The sequence below is a fragment of the Pseudopipra pipra genome, chromosome Z, assembly GCF_036250125.1.
Source record: "Pseudopipra pipra isolate bDixPip1 chromosome Z, bDixPip1.hap1, whole genome shotgun sequence".
NCBI lineage: Eukaryota > Metazoa > Chordata > Aves > Passeriformes > Pipridae > Pseudopipra > Pseudopipra pipra.
The window spans coordinates 52,681,293-52,708,716 of record NC_087581.1 but is presented as its reverse complement, the minus strand read 5'-3'; the positions used below and the strand labels follow the sequence as shown (position 1 = coordinate 52,708,716).

General features: G+C 37.8%; 1 protein-coding gene across 8 annotated transcripts in view; it reads left to right on the top strand.

Annotated features, from left to right (window-relative positions):
* Positions 1-27,424, top strand: part of MCTP1 (multiple C2 and transmembrane domain containing 1) — a 178,914-nt gene that overhangs the window by 118,385 nt on the left and 33,105 nt on the right. For 2 of the 8 annotated variants that reach the window (XM_064641476.1, XM_064641475.1), the window contains 3 exons: positions 4,534-4,653; positions 16,137-16,196; positions 20,351-20,404. In XM_064641476.1, coding sequence (XP_064497546.1) covers positions 4,534-4,653; positions 16,137-16,196; positions 20,351-20,404 — 234 coding nt within the window. Of the gene's footprint in view, positions 1-4,533; positions 4,654-16,136; positions 16,197-20,350; positions 20,405-20,613; positions 21,815-27,424 lie in introns of those variants that run through there. The other 6 variants (XM_064641478.1, XM_064641477.1, XM_064641481.1 and 3 more) reach the window with 5 other exon arrangements.

Sequence of the window (27,424 nt, the reverse complement as noted above, 5' to 3'; positions counted from 1 at the left end):
TCTAGTCTTGTGAGAATACATACAAAGGATAAAGCCTCAGGTAATACAATTGTCCTTTTAAGCTTAAAGGGTAAATGGATGATCTTGATGTTGAAGTGTAGTATTTGGAGCTGCAGACGTCGTCTGTTTGTGATAGTGCCAAAATACTGTGCAGCCAACCTTTGTGTTTCCAGGGTAATCAAGAGATTGGTCACGAATATAAAGGCAAGGATATAGGTAATACGTAAATGAGGCTGTAAGGATGTTCTGTGGAAATGATCAGAGAAAGACACGACTTGAAGAGGAGACTGCAGCATGAGTGGTGTGCCTCATGTGAGATGATGACAGTGGGGGATGTCCATGTCTTGCCACACTGCCCATCACATTACAGCTCATGGCTCTGGGTGCTACCACTGCAAATCTCTGGTCCACCAAACTCAGGCATTTCTATTTTTCTCGGAAACTTCTCAAACAAGAATTCTTGCAGCCCTCCCTTGTCACTTCCTCTGCTCTCTCCTGTACCTGAGGATGGGGTCGGTGACTCCTGTGAGGGATAATTCTTTTTTTTTATGTGCTCTTCTCTGCTAGCAATCAAAACAGAAACAAAAGAAAAAAAGGAAAATAACTGGGAAATACAGGGGTTAATACTGTAAAGTCTGTGGGTGCAAACAGGATTTTGTTAAAAGTGAAATGAGATTGGGTGGAGGTAGATAAAAAGAAATCTGAAATAATTGTTTTGTAGAATATGGCCTTTCCACATAGGCAGAAATCTTTCTCTTCACTTCAGTCTGAAGATAGTCAAAAAGAGAATCTCATCTCTTAATTAGAAAGAAAAATACTCATCAAACACATCTCATCACTGGAAAGCTAATGATTCACAGCTGCTAGTCTGAAAGGGCAGGCTTTTTTTCTGAACAGTAGGAAGCGTTAATCATTTTGGATGAGATTTCCTTTTAAAATATACTGTAGTTTTCAAAAGAATAGGATATTCAATATCCTAACTTAAATTATTTTTTGAAGTGTTGTACACCAGGGATAGTGTCATGTGTCTCCCTGAATGATCATTTAATGCAAGTGTCGCTCACTAAGAGTATCAGCTGATGTGATTTTGTAAATGGCCAGTTCATGCCTGTGACTCTGAAAATCTTGATCTCATGGGGGAGAAGAAAAAGTCCTTTCTTATATTCTTCTGTGTAGGAAATGGCAGCTATATTAAACTGTAACCTTTGAGACTCCCACTCCTCTCTTAAAATAGTTAGCTTGCTTCAGTAGTGATGAGGATCCTTTTTTTAGACGGAGTTAGAGCCATTATTTCCTTAGAAGATATCATGCCAGATACAGTCCATGTTCCACTGGATGCTTTATAGGCATGGGCAACTCGCAGAACTGTCCCTTTGTGCTTGTTCCTTAGCTTTTCTGATTTGGGGGGTTTTTTTGGTTAGTTGTTTCTTTTTGTTTCCTTTTGGAGGTTTTGTATGTTTGTTTTGGTTTTGGTTGTTTATTTGTTTCTGGCCTGTACTTGTTTAAGGGATGGATACATAGGTTTACTTCTCTATCATGCATGAAGGTTTCTACATACCACTTCCCTTCTTCTCTTTCACCCCAGCTATCAGGCCTTTTATGTGTAAGAACTAAATCCCTGAGTTTTCTTGATGTTCTGCACCAGATTTTGGGTTTGCTCATGTTTACTTAAAAGTTTTGTCTGATACCGGAAATCTGCTTGTTTTCTCCATTTGCATTTCATGAGTGCATTTCTTGTCTGGGAAGGATAATGAGACCATTTGTTTTGCAATGGCATCACTGTGCAGGTCTCTCACAGAACATATCTCATTTTTGTTGCACTGTTTTGCTAGTGCCTGGCTGAGACAGGTGCCTAAAAGGAGGAACTGGTAAAAGTTCAGATGGACTAGATGGAAATTAAGGTGGCAGATCAGGGAAATCATCTTCAGGAGATGGCAGGTGTAATATTCACGCTTTTGAAAGGTATATCCATACAAGTTTTAAAGTGGTAATATCTTAATATAATTTTTTACTGGCCCTCAGAGTATAGTACTATAAGGAATTAGTACCATTAAAGATCATTTGGCACTTAGAAGCTTCCAGTGAGAAGTGCTTGGATGAGAATTCATTGATATTCTGGAGTACAGGGTACATGATGACCGTGTTCCTCATTCTCCTGTCAGGTCCATATTTCCTGAGACTGTGTAAGTTGTTAGCTTCTTTTCTCTCTGAAGGTGGGGATTGAATAGTACTTCATTTTCTTTCCATCTTTTTAACCAAAGTTCAGCTTGGACCGTAAGAAAGACTATGCATTGCCATTTATCAACAGGTAATCTCTAGTATTTGCTTTTCTAATACTTGGTACTGTTTGCTGGCTTCCAGAGCACCCTTTGGCGTGCATACATTAACTCAGGGCATTTCTGGGGTTGAAGCATGCAATATTTTTTGCTTTTCTTTTGAGACATGAAATCTGTTATAAGTTTGCTACATCAAATTTACCACTTTTCTGTAGATAGCAAGCTCATAGAAGAGCTCTTGAATTCCATGGGCTCATTTGCTTTTTCATTACCAGTTCTAACAGATTTCCTTTTAAACTAAACAACCTAAAAAAGGCATTTTTCTTTCAAATGAAATACTGTTAGAAGTGCCAATATACTCTTGTGAGTCATACACACTGTATGTTCAGTTCTTTTCAGTATTTATCGTGTTTGTCTTGCAGTTTTATAGGACTTTCATATACATAGCACTCAGTGGTAGAAAGTACAGGGGTGAGGTAAGTTAGCTGATCTTGAGAGAGAAGATTACCTAAGATATAGATTTTTTTTTCTTCTATGCAGCAGCTTAAATTTGATAAGAGCATTTTGTTTGTTTTAATTCCAAACAAAAAGCCAGCAGAAGACGAGTGAAATTCCAATTTTATTCTTATTCAGCTTTATATACATCCTGTGACTGATTTGGGAAAATGACCCACGTTTTAGTTAATCTGAAAAAAAAGGTAGTGCTTTAGGTTTGCAAGTTTTGTGACACGACACCCTCCTCCTCCTTCATTTTAGCCTGTATTAAAAATACAAATATTCAAAAGCTTAACTATTTGGATGGAGAAGGCTTATTAAGATTTAAGGATGTTTATCCAGCTGTGGTACATAGTGTGATTTGCTCTGACTTTTTTTTTTTTTAATGGGAAGAAAACAAACCTTAGTAATGACTACAGCTGGGTTTTAAGCTGTAAGGGGGGGTTTGTTCATAGGAAAATTGGAGATAAAAATTGTTTTTGTTTGACCCTATCCAAGTGAAATTATTTTTAGTTCTTTCCTGCAAACCATGAATTTTGTAGCAGCATCAGTAGAGGACAGTATCTAGACAGCAGTGTATGGAGCTGGCAGTGCAGATGGGTTTCTCCTGGTGTGCAATCCCTGTTTGGGCCCAATACTAAGGAGCAGTCCAAGTTATTTAGGTGCACATCTCTGGGAGATATAACCCAATCAGATTTCTGACAGCCCCCAGTCATGGAGCACTTGAACTGTTTTGGGAAAACACTGCAACAAATTAAAGCTTTCAGAGGGGTGGACTTATGTGACTTCTCATCATTTTTTTAAATCCCATTTTTGATGAGTCTGTGGTCATTTCAGTTTTGCTATGCTTTCATTAAAATGGTTGTACACTTTCAGCTTTTTCTGTGATTTTTTTTTACTAGTTTTCCATGCAAAAGATTTTTTTCAGATTGATACTTCTGCTTGTTTGTGTGACATTATATGCCATGACCATGTTCTTTCTTCTAAACAGCAAATTAATTTTTATTCACTCTTGTGCCAACTTTACACTGCTACAGGATTGTTTCAAAGCTAAAACCAGATTCACTGACATGTTGAGGTCTTCTTTAAATTAATCACATTCCTGTGACCTACAAGAAAGATGGAGAGGGATATTTTATGAGGGTATGTAGTGATAGAACAAGGAGTAATGGCTTTAAATTGAAAGAGGGTAGGTTTAAATTAGTTATAAGGCAGAAATTCTTCACTGTAAGGGTGGTGAGACACTGGAACAGGTTGCTCAGAGAAATTGTGGTTGTCCCATCCTTGGAAGTGTTCAAGGCCAGGTTGGATGAGGCCCTGACCAGCCTGATGTGGTGGAGCGTTTCCCTGCCTATGTCAGGGAGTTTGGATCTGGGTGATCTTTAAGGTCCCTTTCAACCCAAGTTATTCTGTGGTCCTGTGATTCGTGAAAATAACTTTTCTGAGGATGTAATCTTATTTTTATGCTGTTTTGCATTTTTTTGTCCACAAAAGCATTATTTTATGAGAGAACAATTAATATTCTTCTTCGACCATACTACATAATTTTTTCTTTTCCAAGAGTTATGGTAGGAAACAATGGGAAGTGTAGCAGTTGTTTCATGCAGGTAAGTGTCAGGTCAGCAAAGTGGTTTAACAACTTTCCTGTTTGAGGAGAGGTGGGGTTTTTTTAGAATTGTTTTAATTTATTGGTTTTAACTGTGCACACGAGTTTAATGTAATGCTGATCTGAATCACTTTTTTTTCCTTCTCTGTCTTCTAGCTTTTTCTTTTTGTGGTCTGGAACTTTGAGCTCTACATGATACCACTGGCTTTGTTGTTGCTGCTGGCATGGAACTACTTCTTGATCGTATCAGGGAAAGATAATAGGCAACATAATACAGTAAGTCTTCTCTACTTCAAGGTCGAACATGTTCTTTTCTTTTTTTCACTGGGCAAAATTTTTAAACAGAATTTAAATATTACATCTTTTTGAGAATCGTTTGAAACAAGACAGTTTCAGACTGGAATGTATGCAGCTTTTCTAGCAAACTTTTTTGCCTTAAGAATTGTCGAGCCATGAAAGAGGTAGCCCAGGAAAGTGCAGTAGCTGTTGGAAGTTTTCAGGACCTGGCTGGGTAGAGCTCTGAGGAACCTGATCTGACCTCATGGCTGAACCTGCTTTAAACAGGGGTTTGAAGATCTCTTCCAGCCTGAGTGATCCCCTAATGTCTAGCAACTGCAATTATGAGTGACCAGAGGAACCCACACAGCCCTGATTCCAGCACTGTTGTTACCTGTCTACATCACTGAGATTGTTGTGCTTTCAAGGGTCATCTAAAATTAAGGGTGGGATTGATAGAGGTATTTCCTAATCCCAGGTGTTGTTACCTGTATGGAAAAAAGCCTAAGATCAAGATTTAGAAGATGCAATACTTAAAATACAGCTGCTAGTCTCCTGTTGCCTGAAATACTTAAGGCTTTTCAACCTGAAGATTTCTTAGTAACCAAAATGAGAAAAGAGAGATTTCACTTGTGAACTGTAATACACCTGATTTCTCTCTGAAATACCACCTGCCTGTGAAGATTAATTGGGTTATGTAACTTTTCTAATGAAGCTAGTGATGGACTCTCTGTGAGAACACTAAATGATGCTCAAAACTGTTCCTCCTGCTGAGAGTGCTTCTGACCAAGCTATATATTAAGCAACTATGTAGATCCCAAATCTCTGATATCTGTGCCATTAATGACTGCTTTTTCTTTATGTTTATCACAAGTAAGTTGGGACCTTGGTTTTAATGATTTGAGTTTGGTTATCCTCATGTTGAGCATCTGGCTTTTATGAAGTCTTCTGCAGAGTTATTGGATGCCTTTCTAATTAACTCATGATCTTCAGTAATATCTCAAGTCCTTAGCTCAGGTCATTAGCACAGTGTCATTAGAATAGTGGTAATTTAAATATTTCTGTTTTCCTATGCAGAGTGTAAATATTAAGTAAATTAATTAAGTTTCCTAGTGGTTAGAGAATGCTTCAGCATTCACATGATCTGGCTTCTGTTCCCAAGTCTCAAGATTCCTTGTAGGCCTCAGTAAAATTATTGACTACTTTCTGAGGAGTATCATCTGTCTCTAAAAGTTACTCTGAAACCCTAAAGCTAATTATAAAGATAAATGTATTTGTGTACTTAACTTAATTAACATTAGACAAGCATAGTTAAAAATTGAGTATAGTTGTCTAAGTTTTATTTGGCTCCCCGCCAAGTCCCCAGACCCAGCACAAAAACATTCAGCAAAGAGCAAAGAAAAAAAACTATGAAAAATCCAGACTAGCCAAACTATATTAAAATAAATGTATTTATGTATATTACAGTTATATACAGTTGAAATACTATATACAATCCCAAAAGGGAAAGAGAAAGGAAGGGGAAGGGAAAAAAACAAAAAACCAAAACAGATATACACAATCAAAAAACAAAAAACCCTCAGGATCTAGCAAACTAAAGAATTAGCAAAAGAATATCTTACTGAACTCAAAACCATTACAATAGTTTGTACTTTTTTAATGTCTATGGAACATACTTAAATTTAGGACCATCAAAAGTAGCTTGGAAAAGTTGGTTTCCATTACAATATCCCATGAGAAAGCAATTGTCAGTTGTCTCTTCAGTTTGGGCTCTAGGAACCACACTCTTCTGCAGGTCAATGATTAGTTATCAGAGTTTCTGTCTGGATATGACAGAAAGACCAGCTTTAACTCATCCTTGTTTGACCATCTCTATAGACAAGGTATCATTTGCTATCTCCTCTTAGGCATCAGTTTTTTTGAAGCAGTTTGAAATTTATTTCCTTGTGGAATAATTTACCTGCCAAACAAGGGTATGGGTTACTCTGTCATACAATGAACCTATGCTTCTTGTTTGAGTGCAAGTATGATTATTTTGTCATTTTCTCTGACTCCTAATAAGTTATATGTGCGAGTCCTTTCTTGAATTCAAGGTGTACTGAGATTGGGGCAAGGGGGAGTCCCAAGTGTATTTACTAGTAGGAGATAAGTGTACTGGAATTCCCGACAGAGAGGTGAAACAGCATATTAGACATTGTTGCCTTCATAGATTCAGGTGGACTCTGTGTAGGATTGATGATCATTGTGGTTTTAGTCCAACACTGACACCAACTTCAAAAAGAACTATTGGATTCCCTATCTTTCATACATTTAGATCAAGATGAGTTGTGTTTCTGAAGGATATGCTTTCATGAAATAGAAACTCTTGCATAAACTTTGGTGTAAGCAACTGTAGATAGATATAGATTTAATGGATGGTTCTCTAAATGAATCTGTGAGAATTCAGAACTGAACTAAAACAATGAGCTTCATGTGGTAGGTATAAAAAATCAGATTTAAATATTTCCTACCAGTATTAAGTGAGGGAAAACTATCACTAGAATGGAATTCCTAGTGCCTTCCTCTGAATTTTGCATTTTTGCCTGAAGTATACCCAGCTTCTTTCTCCAAGGATCCTTGTTCTTTCTTATAATCATACTAGTGGGGGTCAAAAACTAAGTGATCCCAGATATGGGTAGAAAACTGAAATGCTTTATTGAACACGCGCTTTGCAATATAAGGGTCTTGGGGGCGGGACGTGTTAATGAGGAGGACGAGCTATGTTAATTAGGGAATTACACAAGTTTTTACTACCGTTGCCGAATGGGTTAATATTTCCCTCAACCAGGATTACATAGGGAGAAAGGGATTAAAGGGCTTAGACATGGTCTGATACAATCATTTCAAAAGTCCTTACTGATTTCTGCTGCAGGAGCCAGGCTAAATTCATAAGGTTGACTCTTTAACAAGTCTTGTGAAAAGGATTGTTGTCAGCCACTGTTGCCCAAGGTTTATGGCTCTTTTCTGCAGATATTATATTTTGGGATCCTACACATACTCCTTAATATCTGACCTCACAAAATAGTTTATTTTCAGCGCAACTGCTGTTCCACTATTAAACCATAATCACCTAAACATACAAAACTAGAAGTGAGTGAATCTTACTTGTTTGGTTTTATTTTCTTCCCCTGCCTTTTTTCCATCATCTTTTTCACATCTGTGGGAGAATTATCAACCATTGCCATGTTTCTGTCCCCACCGCCTGCTACTTCTTGTCATCTGCTCTGGATCTGTGTGGTGGGGAGCAGCATGGAAGTACTACCCCTACAAATTGCCAGCTCTTTGCCTATAGAAGGTGCAGGGTACAGAGCATGACATAGTGACAGACTGGAAACTAACAGAAAATGTGCCGGGGTTTAAAGCTTATTTTCAGTATTTTTAAGAATCTACTTAATATTTTGATGATTCCAAATATCTTGTAGAAAAAAACTCCCTCACCTTTGTAGCTTGGAGAAAACACCAGTGCTGCTGTCTGGTATCTGGAGTCTTTTCCTACTTCTAAGCAAAATTCATAGTCAGAACTGCATTAAGTTAATGGGGGAAAAAAATTCTTTTTTAATTTACTCCTGCATTGCTACTTCAGGCTGCGTTTTGTGTGTTCTGACTGCCTGCTGGAGGTGTCTAACTTAAAGAATAGTCAAATAATCCCTCAGAATGTTCCCTCTCTCCAGCTCTTCATGGCTATGAATCATTTTTACCCTGTGTATGTAGGCCTGGATGCTACAATTAGGACAAACCACGACAGTCTCTCAGGTGTTGGGCTATAATGCTTAACAGCTGTAACAGTTACACTGGATCTCCTCTGATAACAGATTCTTGTTCCTCCATGCAAATTCTTGCTCTTCTATGACCAGATACGGAGCAGACAGGGACCCCAGATCATCTTCTCTTGCATACTGTCATTGAGGAGAAAGGGCTAGAAGAGAACTGGACAGATCTAGGAGGACAACAACCACTTGCAAAGCTTTTACTGACAGCAGGGACTTGGTTTTTACAACTGTGGGATCCTCCTTGAGGATTGAGAACTGCTAGGAAGAGATCTACCTCACCGCTTGGGGCAAAATCTTCTTTCTCAGGTGGTTGTCCAAACTAATGAGTAGAACATTAAACTAAAAATAAAGGGAGAGGGTTATGATGACCTACAGTCAAATGAGGAATCACAGAATAGATTGATTTGGAAGGGACATTCAGAGGGACACCTTCTACCAGACTAGGTTGTTCAAAGTCTTGTCCAACCTGGCCTTGAACTCTGCCAGAGATGAGGCATTCACAGCTTCTCTGGTCAACCTGTGCCAGTGCCTTACCACCCTCACAGTAAAGAATTTCTTCCCAATATCTAATCTGCCTTCTGTCAGTTTTAAGCTATTATCCCTTCTAGTATCAAGAAAGTGGTAGTCTGAGTTGGCAAGCAAAGGGTGCAGGATGAATGGACAGGAGAGCCCTCAAAATCAACCCAACAGGACAGAAGGTCTCCACTGCAGGTGTGGGCACACAAATGCCTCTGGAAGAGGCTCTCACGCCCTCCCTGAGAACCCAGCATACCAGAGGTCTCTCCCTGAAGTGCCTGTACATTGGTGTGCACAGCATAGGAACCAGTAGGAGTTAGGGGTCCATGTGCAGCTACATTCATGCATGATCACAGGGATATGGTGAAATTGTTCTCATGTCTATCGTGCAGTGGACGTATACTGGCTTTTTGGTCAAGACAGGCTGGGAAAGTGGGGAGAGGGAGTTGCTCTTCAACCCAGCGAAGGGAAGATTATGAAGGGATTGGAGCATCTGGCATACGAGGAGAGGCTGAGCAAGCTGGTACTGCTCTGCATAGAGGAGAAGGCTCAGGGGGTTCTTGATAATGTATATGAATAGCTGAAGGGAGTGGAAGAAGAGAGAGACAGGCTTTTCTCAGAGGTGCTCAATGACAGGACAGTATCAACGGCCACAAACCAAAACATGTGGAATTCCATCTGAGCACAAGAAGGCACTTTTGCCATGAGTGTGGTTGCAGCCAGTACCAGGTTGCCCTGAGGGGTTGTGGAGCCTCCATTCATGAAGCCTTTCAGGACATGGGCTTGGGCAACCTGCTCAGAAGTGACGTTTCTCGAGTAGGGAGGTTGGGCTTGATGATGGTCTGCTTGAGTGGGAAGGACAGGATGTCCATGCCAACCTCTTCCACTTGGATATTCTCTGAATCTTTCTCTCCTTTTTGGTTTATTATTTTCCAAGCAGTTAAAAATTTAATAGAAGAACAATGCACATCCGTGGAGCTACCTGTGAATGTTCTTCTGCCATGTATACTCCTGTGGAGAAGTTTAATCACTTTACATCCTGCATTGACAGTTAATACTTAGAGCCTTTAAAGAAATATTAAATAGGTAATTTCCTCTTAAGTTTTGAGATGCACATATCATTACATAGAAAATGACACTGAACAGCTGGGAATTAATGTGCCATACACAAATTTTTATGAATTTGCACAGTTGATTATACATATATTATTTATCTTGTAAGAATTATTTTTTATGAAGCTTTCCGAAGGCACTATATGCCTTTGCTAACCTGTTGTCTATCTCCCCGTCAATCTTACCATCCAAGGAGATGAGGCTCCCTAGGTAATTAAACTACTGGACTGATTTGAGCTCTGATTGGCCAATGGTGATATGGGGATGATGGAAGACTTCCTGACGTCCCGGTTGATAGAGAACTTCTGTCTTCTTTAAGCTGACTTCCAGCTCAAAGAGCTCAGCAGCGTCTGCAAAGCAGGATGTTAAACGCTGCAGAGCTGCTTCTGTGTGAACAACAAGGGCGGCGTCATCAGCATAGAGCAGCTCCCGGACAAAATGGTTTAAGGTCTTGGTGTGGGCCTTCAGTCGTCTTAGGTTGAAAAGGCTTCCATCAGTACGGTATCGAATGTAAACACTTGAAGAAAAGTACAAAGATCAGTGTTTACAAAGCCATAGTGCTGTCTTCTCTCTTATATGGATCCGAATCATGGGTCATCTACCACCACCACCTGCGACTCCTAGAACATTTCCATCAACACTGTCTCTGTACAATCCTAAACATCCACTGGTCAGATTATGTGACTAATACATCTGTTCTAGAACAAGCAGCAGTCACAAGTATTGAGGCCATGTTGATGAGAACACAGCTGTGCTGGGCAGGACACGTCTCCAGGATGAAGGACCACCGCCTCCCTAAGATCGTGCTTTATGGTGAACTTGCCACCGGCTGCCGCAAGAGAGGAGCCCCAAAGAAAAGATACAAGGACTTCCTGAAACATCATCTCGGCCTTGGCCACATTGATCAACATAACTGGTCTACTCTGGTCTCCAGTCGGGAGGTCTGGAGACACACCATCTATAACGCTGCTGCTTTCTTTGAGAACGCACATAGGATCACTCTCGAGGAGAAAGGACAATGCAGAAAGAATCGTGCCTTGCAGAATTTACCACCTAAGGAGTCTTTCTGCTGTGCCTTTTGCAACTGGACATGTCTATCTCGTATTGGCCTTTTTAGCCACCAGCGCACTTGTGACAAATGTGGGTAGAGACCTTTCCCTAATCTTCATTTGCAAAGCCTGGACATGATGTAAGAATTACATAAAATGACAGAAGACATCTTTTAACTTCATTGTAGATTTTTTGCTACACAGGCTTTGATGACTTATATGTATATCTTTCTATTAAAAGTTAGAACTGGACATGTTCAGGATAAAATTTTGAGAATAAAAGAAAAATAATTTTGCTAAAGACAGCCTTCCATTTTGAGATTTTAAGCAGTTTTCTCTGGATACTTTCTGTCCTCCAATATGATATGTATATTCAGATCTTTATGTGTCTTCTGGATATTGCTGAATGAAGAAAAACAAAAGACAGAATGGGAAAAATTATGCTTATGAACATATCCATCTCACTGGATTCTTCCTTCACTCCAAAAAAGGTGGTAAGCACAATGAGCTTGAGCTGGTTGTACAACCCCAGCTCACTTGCAGCTAGAAGACCTTTTCTGATTAGAATGCTACCACTTTGTCCTGGGGGCCAGGCAACAGTGTCTGTCAGAGCTTTTGGTGGATTTATTGCTGCTCTTGTTTGGGGCAGAAGAGTGCTGCTTTGCTGTACATTCAGTATAGAAATCAACCCCACCAGGAAAGTGCCTGACTTTAACAAATTGTTTTCATAGAAATTGAATTTGTTTACTAAGTAAATAAACAAATCAGTAACTTTATTTTTTGTTTCTTCAAATTATGGTCTTAAAGACTGAGTCCTTATGGTTCTTACATTCAAAGGGTTTCATCTGCAGATAAATACAGGACAAACACCAACTGCTTTAGAACCCTTGCCTGTGTGGTACTCTGGGGTTTTGAGCTTCAAGTCCAGAAGTTCTCTTCTGCCAGGGAGTCTGCAGTGATTTCTAAGTGAGGACTAAATTCTTGCTATGAATTTATGGCAAAAATAAAAATCATTGTGCCTGTATTCTAGCTAGACGGTGTCCAGAATATGTCATTTGCACAAGATAATACAAAAGGTTACTGTCAGGTTGGAAACTACATCTTGACTTCTTTCTGACTGTGCTTTTATGAGAAGTTTTGCCTCCAGTATGATAGCAATAGCAGCAGCCACAAAACCCCCAAAACATAAGAGCTGGTGGGAGAACCACAGAATAATATGTGTGTGAAAGTAAAGGAAAAGTACAGGAAAAGTAAGGAAAGTACAATTGTTTCTATAAAATTATTTTCATCGTTATGCAGAACTGATTTTACCTTACATTTTCTAGCCCCTAGCTAATCACAAACTTTGTCTCCATTTGTTATCATAATAAAATAAGTTAGAAAGCCTTTTGCAAACAGGTTATCATCTGTCTATGTGCTGTTGAAGAACAAAGACCACTGGCAACATGTGTCTGAATATTAAGTAGTCTGCTGAGAATCATTGTTGTCTTCATGCAGCTGTTTGTTCTTTACTGTATTTTTATTTTCCAACTGTATGAATCATATAGAAAGTACCCCACTAAGGGACAGGGTTGGGTTTTTCTAAATATATCAGAAAAGAAACATGAAAATGTGAGGTTAATCAAGCATTTAAATTTTATTAATCAAGTCTAATTTTTATGAGTGCAAATAATCACTGAAGCTGGACAAATTTGCTCTAGATTGCATTAGAATTATAATTTTAATATTTGATGGCCTGCTGAATTTAAATGGAGAATTATCTTTATGAAACATGCTCTTCATAATTTGCCATTAAATGAGAATTGAACAAAACAACATAAATCTTACATAAAGGTTATTTAAGTAAATGTTGGTACTATAAATATTTTAAATGCATTATGCACTGATTTAACAGTCATACAGTACACTAGGTAAAGATATGTGTTGGGCAGTAAGCATTTCTCTCCTGCAGTGTAATAGAATGTGTTGCTGCAAATGGCTGTCTGGGCTGAGTTAAAAGTTAAAAGAGTCTGTCCATGCTGCAATCATAATCCCTTTGTCACAGGTTTATGTAGAGTATCAGAGTATATAGTAACCCCTTGGTAAAACTTTTCGTGGCTGTTCTCATCCTAGTAACAGTTACAGAACCAAAATGTGCTACAGAATTGGAACGTATCGGCTTGTTTCGATCTCCTGAAGACAAAATGCCAAAACCAAAACCCCACCTAAAATACATCCAGCATTTTAAAAAAAAAAAAAGGATTTTTTTTTTCTTCATGAACCACTTGTTTTTTTAATTTAAATTTTGCCTCTTTTTTTTCTTCACTTAGTCTTTCAATATTGCTGGCATCTAAAATAAAATTGAAGTTCGCTGCACAGAGCAGGCATCTTTTTTGTATGAGACTGTTTTAATGATTTTTTTTTTTTGCCTTTGCATCAAGATTTACAGGCAACAAGATTCACTAGACAGATGAAGTGGTTATTATAAATAGTCAATATTATATAACATAATATCCCTTTAGTTTCTAGTAAAAGTTCCATCAGTCATATGGGAATTTTTGTAGAAAAAATTCCCATAGTAGTAAAAATGACTACGTAGTCATAGTAGTAAAAATCGTAGTCATTATTTTTATTCATTTTTAGTTTGATTTTCTTTTACTTTAGCACATTTTAATGCAGCCAAGAGTTAAGGAATTTTGGGATTGTATTGTATTTACAGAAATGAATAAATACCCGGGGAAAAAAACCTAAGTGAAATGACAATAATATGTGTATTACATAAATTTTTACCTAAAACATGGTAACATACATTTTCTCTACCAGAAAGCTTGACAGCTTCAAGCTTGCGTATAATAGACTGGATCACACCCAGAAACTTAAAATAACTTGGATAAATGCTGATTTATAAGAGAAGTGTATCTGGTCCTACTAGAATCTGAAAACTATTTGAAAAGGAGCAATAATAACAGTGAAAGTCTATAATGAGCCATTGTGTTTTTTATAAGATAGTTTATCATCAGGTTTTGCCCAAGAATTCTAGCTCGCAAAATTTTGTGAAGATGTTATTTTTTAATATTCCTGCATAATAATCTTACTGAAATAAAAATTAAGATAGATCTGAGATTTCAAGTGTACAGTACGCGTTGAAGCCTTTAGATGGAGACATACTTCAAATAAACACTTAATATTCAGTTCACAGTGCATTGTGTAAATACAAGAAAAAGCTAAAATAAATGAGAACTAAATATTGAAAGAAATACAGAGAAAGAGATATACTACTTGTGCATGTAATGATAAAAATTACATACTCTTAACTACATTAACAACTGAATATTGAGGGCATATAGACCTGACAATAGGAAAAAGGTCACATGTTCTTGTATAAATATCTGTATTTACTGCTGATGCATTTTCCTTAGAAATGTATTATACTGTAAATAAAAATTCTGTTATTAACATTACAGAACTCCATGTAATCAGCAGCATGCATCAAAAGGCCTCTGATAGCTGTATTAAAGTCTCTTTTCCTATTAAGAATCATACTAAATCTCACAATATGATCGCTTTCCAGCATAAACTAACAAAATGCATTCTGTAAGAGAAAATAATTGTATTTGAGTGCCTATGTAAAAATGAGGAAGTATTTTAGCCGTAAAATACTAATGCTTTTCTTTTTTGTCTGCTGTCATCCATACTGCAATATGTTCAACCTTACTGGCAAGCTTATCGCACTAATTATTATTACATCTAGTGGCTCAGTTATTTTGATGATTACTGCAGATGAATACCCCAAAGCCAAACTGTAATGGTATAAATCAGGATCAAATGTATTCCAAATATACTACACTCTTAAATAAGAATCTGTTAATTTGATTTTTATTTTCCTTATAAGTGTGATATAAAAAGGTGGGTATTTTAATTAGTATATATCTCCTGTAAAGTTTCTCCTTGGCAATTCCATGAAAGAAGCAGACTTCATGTTGTGAAAATGAGCACAGAACTGCTGCTGTAGTGGGCTTGTGAACAATGATTATATTTGCTTCCACGTAAAATACCTGGAAATTACCTGAGAGAGCCCAAGTGGTTTTATGCATCTTTCTTAATCCATACACGTTGCACAATTTTATATTACATTTACACAGAAACACTGAGTTGCATGACTCACAAATTTACAGTAAATTTTATGCCAGGACAATATGAATTATCATTAAATCCAAACAGTCCTGAACAATGCAATTCTGAACACATTCATTGCATATCTGAAGTGCATTTAATTTGGAACCAAATCTCGTCCTCTCTTTTGTTTTCTCATATGAATTTTAATACTTATATACGAAAATACAAATGTCTGTAGATATTTTTATGTCCTAACATATGTGGCATAAAAAGTGTTTTGTTTTTCATTTGAATCCACCTATATATCTTACATTAAGTAAGATAAAAGCAGATCTAGAGAAGTTCTAATGGGGGGGGCATTGCTTCATGTTAAAATGTTAAGGTAACAGTCATCGGGGTTATCTGCAGAGGTAGTGCCTCTTTTTTTTTTTCTTTTCTTTATTTTACATCTTAGTGTTGAGCAGATACCTGGTATTATTAACGTGTAAAGACATTATAGTATCTCCTGTGCAGGTGTTTCTGTTGGATCAGCCAAAAAATGTAGAACAAAGACAATGGAGTGACTTGTGGTTGGCACACTTTGTATGAGAAACATTGGGCTGATGCTAAGAGAGAAGGACCTTTCATTAAAAATGGTGTTAAGTTTCAGTGTGTCACTTTTCTATTGATTCTTTAGATTCAGGAGGTATTTCTAAGTTCTCTACATTTGTGGGTTTTGATTCATCACACTTGTAAATAACTAGAATCCAACCCTGCTTTGCAGGTGTTGAGGTTAGAAGTCAAAATCAATTATTTTCTCAGAAATTCTATCTTGCTAGTCAGTAAATCTTTAGCATAAATTCCTTAGAATAAAGTTGTGTTTAATGTCAGCTTCCTCAGAAGACTGTATTCTACCCCACAGATGCAGAGGTTTTCTTCAGTGTGCAAATGTGGTGGCTGTGCTTCCATCTGGGGACCTAGTGTAAGTTGTCTGCTGTGACTCCTCCAATCTGTTATTGATTATGAGTCATACAGTATTTTTGGCCTGTGTTTCTCAAAGAAGGTAGGAATGGATCAGGAATAATGGTAATACATAGGAATTAGATTACGCGCTGCTTCTGATTAATAAGCTTTTAATAGGGCTATTTTGCAGGGAAAGGATCTTACTTTGCAACATTTAAATATCTGGTTACTGTTTGGCTGTGAAGTAGCTTACGTGCCATATTTGAGGCCATCTATGTGTGTTTTTTAAAATGTCATCTGTATTCATATTACATTCAAGAGACAGTACCAAGAAACAGTTTCTTTCAAGACCTTCTACCAGTATGTGGCATATAAGTCTGTGACAAGTGATATTGCAGAAGGTCATGTCACTTTTAACTGGTTGCATTAGATCCTTCTGATTTCCCCAGTGCTATTCCTTTGTTTGATTAATACTACTTGATTTCAAGCAAGGTATCAGAAGCATAATTTAGAGTGAATATTCTCAGGGCAATCTAAGATTTTTACCATAGAACTTTTATTCAAATAAATCTAACATTTTATTTTATCTTCATACGCTTTTTCTTGTCCACCCTCTCTCCTCTCCTTCCTTCCCCATCTCCTCCCTCCCTCCATTATATCTCCTCCAGGTACAATGCTTGACACAGACATCCAAATAACTACTGTGTTCATTTAAAACAGAGGGGCACATGTGCACTTTATTTGAATAGAATCAAAGCAGAATCAAGGCAGAAAAAATTCCATTGTGGGGTTTTTTTCTACTGCGTTCCTACTATAATGTTGAAGTGAAATCTGTGTTCAGATCCACCGTGCTTCTCTTCAACAGCCTTGCTTTGTTCTGCAGAAGTAGACTGTACTTCAGTATACAGCTTTTATAAGGCTTCACGGTGTTTCTTCCTATATCATAAGACAATGAAGAATCTACTTACCTTGTTTTCATTTGTGGCAAAGTTCTGAAAACACTTGTTTTGGTGGTTTAATGAATTGTATTACTGTGTCTGTATTGTCTGTATGTTCATGTGTGTCGGGTTTTTCTCTTTCTGCTCTTCCTTTTGAATTTCAAGACACACGAAAGCATGGGCTATAAATGTTTCATATACTTCAAAGAATTATTTGTTAATCTTGAACATTGGCACACTTTCACTACATTTTATTTTACTACAATAACTGAATTCTGTTTTTCTTTCCAAACAATTCAATACTCCAAATCTCAATGTAACTGATGATGTGATGTGACTAACCTAGTACAAGACCATAAACTGGTAGTGGCTTTTGAATTAAAAAATTGAATGGAGGAGCTGGAAATCTGGGATTAGTCTGATACTTCAAGTAATTTAAAGGACTTTTTATGCCCTTTGAACAAGTTAACATTTTGCCACCCTACAGAAGTTTGAGATCATTAGGTGTGGAAGAAAAAAAACAACTGAGTCTGAAGTAGTATTATCCAGATAATTTGGAGTAGGTATTGTCGTGCAAGGGATTTCTCCACTATCATTTGCAATAATTTTAGAGGTTTCCAAGTCAACTGATTGTCCTATTGCTAACTTTAATGCCAATGTGAGATAGGCATTCAGCTATTCAACCCTGTCAAGACAAGGAATTTCTGGATGTATGTCAAAGAGATGTTTAAGTGTTGAAAAGTAGGAGACTCAGTGAGTTTAGTCAGCTCCAGGTGTTAGCGAGTATGTGAGCCAACAGATCTGTTTTATACTTTGGGCTTTAGTCAACTACTGATGTAGTTAAGTGGGTTTTTTCCATGTGGCAAAATTGATTTAAGAGGGTTTCCATCTTACTGCAGCCCTTAACAGTTTGTTTTCGTCCTCTCTTCTCAGTTCACCATTTTCTTGGTAGAGCTGATGGAGTGTTCCTGGAGCTGCTTAGTAAACTGGATCACTACATTAAAAGTTTGAGATGCGTTTTTTTGAAGAACTCAGCCCAGTGATGCAGTTTACGGCTCAGCTCTCCAAAGATTTGGAGCAGGCCAGGGAAGATGACAGTCAGCTACCAGGAGAGGGACAAGAAGGTGATGTAGGTGCATGGGAAACAGGAAATGCCTTTTTTTCACAGGGCAGTCAGTGAAGACAGGACTCCTCAGACACTTCCAAATTGAATGTGTAAGATGTGTACTGAGCTAAGCGGGAGCTGACATTCATTTCACAAATGTGCTCTCAACATTTCCCTGTGACCAAAACTCTCTTGTCACTGTTTCTGATCCCCTTTTTTTGAGCAATGGAGCAGACCTGGCCTAAAAGGCCAACAAAGAACAGGAGGGAGACTTCTGTATGGATAGTGGCTAGAGCACAGCCTGGATTCCTTCTTCAGCCTGAGGGGACTCAGAAGTACACCTGCCTAGTTGGCATCGGGTCAGAGGCTACAAAAGCTTTGGTCAGTCAGGCTCCTCCTGCTAAAATTGTTGTTCTGGGCAGGAAGGAATTCAAAAGTAATTTCTTCATTGCTTGCATCATGCTTCCTCCTTGTGCTTTTGGGCATGCTCACTTTCTATGGTTGCTTTGTGTTTCTAGTTTTATCTTTGATTCTAAACTCCAGGACAGAGCAGGCAGTAGACAGAATTAGACGTTCCTTTCCCTCCAAAGTACTGTTGTCAGAGGTGTTTTGGAACAGAGTTCAAACAAGGAGGAGCAGCTGAAATGGGAAATGTTCTGAACTGTGCAGTTGACTTGCATATATGCACAGTGTTCTACTAGATGTGCATGTTACATCAAACCGTGCATTGTTAATGTTTTGCATGGGCCCATGTAACATGACTAACTGTGACCTTCCTGATGTTTGAGCTGAGATAGGAAACCAATACACACACTTTTGTTTTTCCATTCTTCTCTTACCTGAATTTGGCTCTAGGATAGTGTAAAAGTCCCTTAAGTTCTTGGACATGGATTTGGGAATATCCTTACAGCTGTGTTTGGAGGCTGATTATGAAATTATAATTTTAATGTGTTTTCTTAAATGACAAATACACTAAAATTGTTTGTAGCTTCACCTATATCACATAGTAAACTACCATTTTAGTTGGCAGCAAGTCTGTAAGATAGGCCAAGTTATTATGGTTTCATATCAGTCAGTTTTTCCTTCTCTTTTCCACTCTATGCATATTTTATTATACATAGTATACAATTTTTGCATTCATAATAGGACACTGGGCTAGATGAATCTTTGTTGACCTTTATTATGGCTCTTCTTGTATCCTAATATGTACTTAGATATAAATAAAGATCTGAAGATGCACATTATTTTCTGGTTATAAGGAGGTACAGCTTTTTTTCATTCCACCAACAGAGAATTTTCCTCTTAGGGTCATTGATCACAGTGTCATGAGAGAAGGATTTTTGACTTTTGAGTCTGAATCTGCCAGTGCTCATCTTTGGAAAGTCATTTAACCTCTGTAAAGTAGATTCAGTGGTTCATTTCATGCTCATGGTGTGATTAATAATTATAATATTTGTAGAATGAATTGAATGTGTGTGTGTATATTTCCCAGTGCTAGACTGAAGAACTTTATATGGAAAAATACACAGATGCAGATATGTGGCAGCTGCAGCTAGCAATGAATGTGCATAAAGTTAAATGCACAGATTGTATAAAATTACTATTAAGAAACACAGTGCTAATGCTGATAGAGCATATGGAATACATAATTGTTGAAGATTATAAGGAAATAAGCTACTATGAATTTATTCCCAGCTTTGTATTCTTCAAAAATCTCTTGGTGAATACTGTAAATTCTATTAAAAAGGTTGCACTTTTATGTAGGTAACAGTAAATTTGAAGTGAGCATATGTGTGTGCCGCGTAGGCACCAATGGAGCTGACAAAGGATTCCTTTAATTAAAGCAAGCATATACTGAATTTTGAACTACCTTTTAAATACTTAAATTGTCAAGCAAGCATTTTGTGCAGGAAGGATTTTCAGTATATAATTCCCTAATGTAGGTCAATTAAAGTTATAATGCTTTCCTAAATTTGAATCTCTAGATCAAGTGTTTTTTCCTGGTTGTACATTTTCCCTCTGCATTTATTTCAAGTGTTAATAAAGTTTTCATCTACAAAAGGCTTAGAATTGACAGAACAAAACTCTACCTTTTTAAATCATGACAACTACTACTGTTTCTGTCTGCAGGTAGTGGAGGACATGCTAGAGGACGAGGAAGAAGAGGATGACAGAGATGACAAGGTAATTATGTTTCCTAGCACTTGGGTATCTGGGGATGGGAGAATTTAGACATGACACTGTTTTTACCGACAGTTAAAAAAGGAGTTGAAGTGTTTTAGTCCAGAAAATTGGACAGATCTGTTTATCATCCTAATAATGCTACAGTGTGTTGCAGGAAAGGATAGAGATCTATAAATCCTGCCTTTTTTTTTTTTTTTTTTTCCCCCCAGTCCAGAGCTGGGTCAAATGTTTTTCTGCCAGGAACAAAAATAATTCAGCATGTCTGGAACTTGATAGCTCTTGTGAAGATAACTGCAGCAACAACTGTTTTTGAAGGACAAAAATTCCTCCTGTCTTGAATATTACAAATAGGACTGCACTTCAGGTGAAAAATGATGTGGAAATAGCAACTCCATACTGGTTAAAGTTGGGATATTGACATCTAAAATTTTCAAATAATTACTTGGTGGGAGAACGGCTTAAATGTTTTGCACTCCATATGACATTTAAGTAATCACGATTCTCCTAGACATCCACTTGATTTGAAGTTTGCATTGTGGCCCCGCAAGGTGGGAAACTGTGGGGGATCATTCAGCTATTTGAGTGAATGTGGTTCAGTTTAGAGGCTGCTGATTGGGTTGAGGATTGCAACCACAGTGAATAACAGCTCATTTCCACATTTAGCCCGGCTATCAGACTGCTTGGATTGGTTGTCCCCCAGGGAGAGGGAAAAAACAGAGAAAAGAAATTAGAATGACCTTCCACCACTGAAGCAATGGCTAGCACTGAGAGGATGGCTTTCTGGTGAGACAAGTGCAGTGAAGACAGCCCCTTTGTTGCTGGTATTTTCCTATCAGAAAGGTGGTATTTGTGGAAGAAAGGAAAAATATAGTTTTACAACAACTTTGTATTAAAATTCAGATTATTTTGACCTTCACGGATGTTCCCCCCACTTCTCTTCTAGTAAAGCAATTTTTTTTTTCTGAAAGGAGAAAAACAGTGTATTTATACTCTTGACCTTTTTTCTGGCTGAGATATACATTTATATGAAGAATATAACAATTCATATGCTGGCAGCAGCATTTGAAATGTCAGAAAATTCACCATGATTAGTTAATACCCTGAATGATTATTTTTCTGTTAGCTAACACCTAAAATATGAGAAATGATTTAAAAAAATATTATTTTCCTTGTTCCATTGCCAGGTCAAACATTTTAAAATTGACAGAAAGCTATTATGTGAAATTCTTCTATACGCCACTTAAATTGTTAGCTACATAATTTCAGAATGAGCAAACATTGTAATAACAAAGACCTTCTTTTACAAAACACATATGCGACATTTTTTAACACTAAATGATATGAGCATCCACTTCTGGCAATAAAATACATGATTTATTGCAAGGGTCCATCATGTAGCTGTGAAGAGCTTGTATTTTATCTCAACATACTGGCTTTGAATCATCATTTGTTTTCAGATAAACACTGATTTGCCATCCATTTCAGGCCATTTTCTCCTGTTTCTTTCTGCTTTATTATTAGAGCTGATGCAAATGTATGATACTAGTAGTGTGTGTATTCCTGGATATTTTAATCACTGTGGTTAGTTCAGAAAGAATACTGCTTGACTGCTTGTAGTTTAAACCAGCCTATGTAGTTACTGCTTAGTGGGTTTTGGAAATTGCTAGACAAACTCCTTTAAAGGGGAAGATGAGGGCGGGGGTCAACCCTTCCTCCCCCCAATTCTCTGGTGATTAGCAAACGCCAGGCAAAACATACCTAATTAGAAATATCACTCTAGGTTTCAGTGTTGTGATCAAATATTCAGCTTTCTCAAATTGACACTAGAGTTCAAACATTCTTCTAGATCTAGTTACCAAGGTTGAATAAAAGTGAGTACTGACATTACTGTGTGTGTTCAGTGAGCCCTTTTATTGAATATTTAAGAGCTGTCTTTCTATACAGAAGGTGTTAAGGTTGATTTTTATAAATTCAAAGCTGTCTTCGTTATTGCAAATGTTTTGAGCTCTCAAGATTGAATATGCTGTTTGAATGGGAAAAAACCTTACACTTCTTAAAATAAGCATATGTGGACTACCACCTATATTCAGTATGTTTGCAGCGTGCACTATTTTACACTAGGGCTGTAAATTATAAGCACATGCTTATAATTGTTTGTCATTCAAAGCTAGTAGTCTGTTTTTCCTTTCTAGTGCGCTAGACATACTCTCATACTGCTCTTCTTGTTACATATTTTTGGCTAAATGGAAGGGTGCACTTCTGTGTTATTTTAGTTCATGTACAGGTTTTCTTAAAGCTATGTGCAAAATGAAGTTTTGTGAGAAAACAAATGCAGATTTTGTAACACCAGCTGATAATGGCCTCTGGCTTTTATTATTTCTCTTGTTTTTTTTCATATGGCATAATAGAAGACTCAGGAAAATGGATCTTCTTATGCGAAGAAAGTTACAAGAATAATAAATGTGCCAAAACCTTACTTTAATTGAAACCGAAGCATATGTTGCAAATATGATGAGGTCAGCATGGGCTGATGTTGGTTATGTGCGATGGAGAGGCATTGCTCAACATCCCTAAACTGCAGAGTTACAGAAGTAATAAACTAAGGATGATGACTGCTCATATGTATGTAATTAGTTAATGTAATGCATTTTATTAATAATGGTGTGGAATACTGAAAGGAGTTTGACAAGGTAGATTTGCACTTACCGTGTTACTTAGTCTTATTCTAGTGTTCTGGATTTTAGTAACTTCTTTCACCATCTGCTGCAGTTAAGGTAGGGTAGATAGGACTGTCAGTTTAAGGTCAGAGGATGTATTTTTTTTACTGGAGAATCATAACTTTCGTCTTCACTTGCAATATCAATAGTAAACTAAAATGGCAGGTATGCTTCTTGTATCAGTTACAAAGTGGTGCTTAGCAGTGGAACACTTTTTTCCTAATACTGCTTCTTTGTCATGTGGCCACTGATAGAATATTTAGGAATTGAAAGAGATGTAGTTTGTTTGGCTCAGGCATTTGTCTTTCATTTAATACTAGTTTTTCCAAGAAATAGTATTGCATTCTGTATGTTCTATAATGCTTGCTAAACCTATGCCAACCCCAGATATACAGTTTAATCTGATTTCTCTCTCTTTCTTCTTCTTTTCTTTTCTTTTGGCTCCTTTCCAAACACTGGCTTATAGAGTATCTTAGCAAATAAGGGTCAGTTAAATTACATTAAGTCAATAAGCTATCAGAAGGATTTTTACACAGTTATGTTATGATAACATAGTGGTCAATATACGTAATCTAGGTATCTAAGATTTTAGTTTGTCATTTCAGAAGTTCACATATGCTTTTCACATAGCTTTATTCTTTGAACAAGCTCCAGGTAAGATATCAGATAATCACAAAGAATTTAAGCTCAGCATTTTGTGGGAAGCCCTCAGCGTGCCACAGAATCAGGCTAGTGGTAACTGTTACTATTGCAGACTTAAGTGGAGGAAGATGCACGGTATGAACACTATTTTATTTTGCCTTTTTATTAACAATATCGATATTTTATTAATAAAAAATATTCCAATCATTTGCACCTTTGGCTACTCTCTCTCTAGGCTTTCATTCTTTGAAAAATTCTTCGCAGTTCTCAGTCAATGTTATTATACTTCAAGATAAATAGAAGCTTTCGTAATAAATGATAGTTGAGTCAAATTAAAATATGTTTTAAAGCTTTTAATCATTGCTGTTGAGAGGTACTAACTTTGTTCTCAAGCCAAGACACGTTTGTAACCTGTCTCAGAAGCACGCCCTGTATTTTTACTGAGAGTAGATCATGAAGAGGAGGAAGGATAGCATTGATGTAGCCTACATTTTTTATATTCCATAAAAGAGAAGATGGTGATCTATTATAGTGGCAGTTATTTCCTGTAAAATATGTGGTGGAAAAATGATATTGAGAAATAGAGTGAATGGAGTCAAACTTCTCAGTGCAGTTTTGTTTCAGCTCAGTTTAGTTATTCATGTAGAGATAGTGATAAGAGGAGTGTAGTTTTTATAAAAATTGTACTTAATAGGAGGATTGATAGTGTAGACTGCTCCAGCCCACACTCTGGAATACCAGCTGATGCTGGTTTTGATCATTGGATCACGCCCAAGTCACAGCCATGGAGTTACTTTTGCTTGGATATAGCTTGGATCATGTGAAGCCTTTGCACAGCAACTTCCACAAAAAGCAGTTTTCTTCCTGCCCTGTACTAGGACATCGTAAGGGTTTCGTCATCAATGTATGATGTACCTTTGAAAACAGGTAATTTGAACAGCCTTTGAGAGGTTTAATTTTAATGAGATCAGGCTTCCTTGTCCTCATACAAGGAAATACTATCAAAATTATTGAAGTAAACTAGGTATTAGAGAGATCAGAATCTGATATTTATATCTGAAGTTACGGTAGATGTTTAAGAATGTGACATAGTTTTGCCTTACATTTTCCTTCTACCCTTAATTTTATTTCTTAATGTAACTAAGCAGATTTAAATTCTTTGAGGCAAAGAAAAGGACTGTTTTCTCCTAGCTCCTCAAAAAGTAACTTTAAGGTGTAGTTAAAAACATCTGTATCGTCTTCTCTGTGACTTGGGAAAGAAATGATGAGTGTTAAAGGAAACAACCAAAACACTTTACTGCAGGATTTTCTTGGAAACCTTCCTACGTGTACAGATTGGTTTACTCCTTAGCTCCATGTGGCTTCAAAATGGTGAGAATGGACTATTCCTGATTTTCTAACAGAATTTCTTTAAACTGGTTTCACACAGAATCATGAGATCGGAGTTCCATTTAAACTACTGTCACGAACCGCTTGCAGCTCTAAGCAAGCCATGTAGTCACTGATACATGAGTATTTGGCAGCTGCCTGAATGTTTCTTCAGGTTTATTCACAGCTCCCTATTTTAACCTTCCAAAGAGGAGCCCCAAAGACCTGTTTTGGAGAGATGCCTTTTGAACTTTTTCTACAGCAAAGTGTAGAGTAATAAAGAACAAGTCTTCATCTAAGTCCCTGTTATAGATTATAAATCTGAGAGAGAAATTTTTCTTTCCCTGCTTCCCTGTAAGAGAAACAGAGTTTGAAAAGGGAAGGGGGAAGGGAATCAATTAGCCTTACAAAAGAAATGGCTGGCCAGGCTGCATTCCATGGTAATGGCCTATTGAATGCTGGAGTGAGGGGGGGAAGGTTTTGGGATTTGGGGAACTGGTCTCCCGGACAGAGGACAGGTCAGACGGCAGAGTTTTCTTGCCAGGACGGAGACAGGGACTGTGTCTGGGCATTTCTGGAGGAAAAGCCTGGGAGCCAGTCTTTCTGGTTCTTTCGTCCTGGTGAGGCCTGACCACCAGCCTTGCACCACCATTGCCTTGTGACTCCAGCAGGGACCTACTGGGTTTTTTTTTTCATTGGAGAGGTCTGTGCTTGCTGAGAGAGAAGGGGAGAGCCTTGGAACACCGTCATCTGGGAACAGTGAGTCCCGTAGGGGTGAACTGCTTTTCCTTCTGCCCTTCTCCCACTGGGGGGAAGGGTCTCCGTTTTCCTTTCAGCTTCTCCCATGATCCGAGCAGGCCCCCTCCCTGCGTGGTGACCACCAGAGCCCAACAGCGCCCCCTGCAGGCCACAATTAGGACTGCGCTAAAGGACAGAGAAGTATTCATCCAGACTTTTTGTTGTTGTTGTTTTTTCTAGGATTACTATCCAATTTTTTTGTGTTCTGTTACAGTTTTTGCCAACATATATATATCTTTTAATAAAGGGTTGTTATTTCTTCTGTTTTTTCCACACTTCCTTGATTAAAGCCCCTTAATTTTGAATTTACAATTGCTGAGAGAGAGAAGTTTTGGTCTATCTCATAACTCATCCTCTTTAGCAAACATTCCAGTCTTATCAGACTGTGACAGTCCCACAGGAAGCAGAGATAGTAGTGGATAAGTGTAGTGGCTTGACCCTGGCTGGATGCCAGGCACCCACAAAAGCCACTCTATGACTCCCCTCCACAACTTGACAGGGTAGAGAAAATACAACAAAGATTTCATGAGTTGAGATAAAGACAGGGAGAGATCACTCACCAATTACCATTGCAGGCAAAACAGACTCAAATTGGGGATGTTAACTGAATTTATTACTAACAAAATCAGAGCAGGATAATGAGAAGTAAAACAAATCTTAAAAGCACCTTCCCACTCACCCCTCCCTCCTTCCCAAACTCTGTGTCCTGCCCTCCAGTGGTGCAGGGAGACATAGAGTGGATATTCAGTTCATCACACATTGTTCCTGCTGCTGCTCAGGGAGAGGAGTCCTTCCCCTTGCCCCTCATAGGGTCCCTCCCAGGGGGCCAGTCCTCCCTGAACTTTTTTTTATTTCCTTCTTATATATGTTATCACAGAGGCATTTACTATAATTTCGGATTGGCTTGACCATTGCTTTTAGCAGCTTCTCGCAGAAGCCACCCGTAGCAACGCCCGCTACCAAGACCTGGTCACGCTTACTAATACAGTAAGATACAACTTGTAGAAGAAAAGTGATGGTTGAGATATGCTAACATAAGTGCTACATTGACCCAGTCCCCAGTGACTACATGTGATTGACAGTGTATTTGAATGACAACGAAGGAGTGGCAGAGATGACGCTATGAGAGAAGAGGATGATCATCAATGTGACTATCTCAGCAATATGGATGGTGCATTGTGGCCTGGGTTTTCATCTCAGATTTGATGCTGAGGCTCACAGCACAGCACAGCTGAAAATCTACTTCTTAAGCTAGGTGTTTGACTTTCACTTCACTGATACGCTTGTAAGAAAAACTGCAATATCAACTACAAAAATTTGCCAGGATAGTTGATCAGACTTTTCTGCGCTTTATGGGGAAAGCACAGGAATATGATAAAATAAACTGCAAGCTTTTGCAAACAATATGCATGTATTTTGTTTGCAGTGTGTAGAAAATTTTATATTGTTAATTTTATGTTGATGTTTGGGTGACTGGTGAAGTTGCTGGACAGAT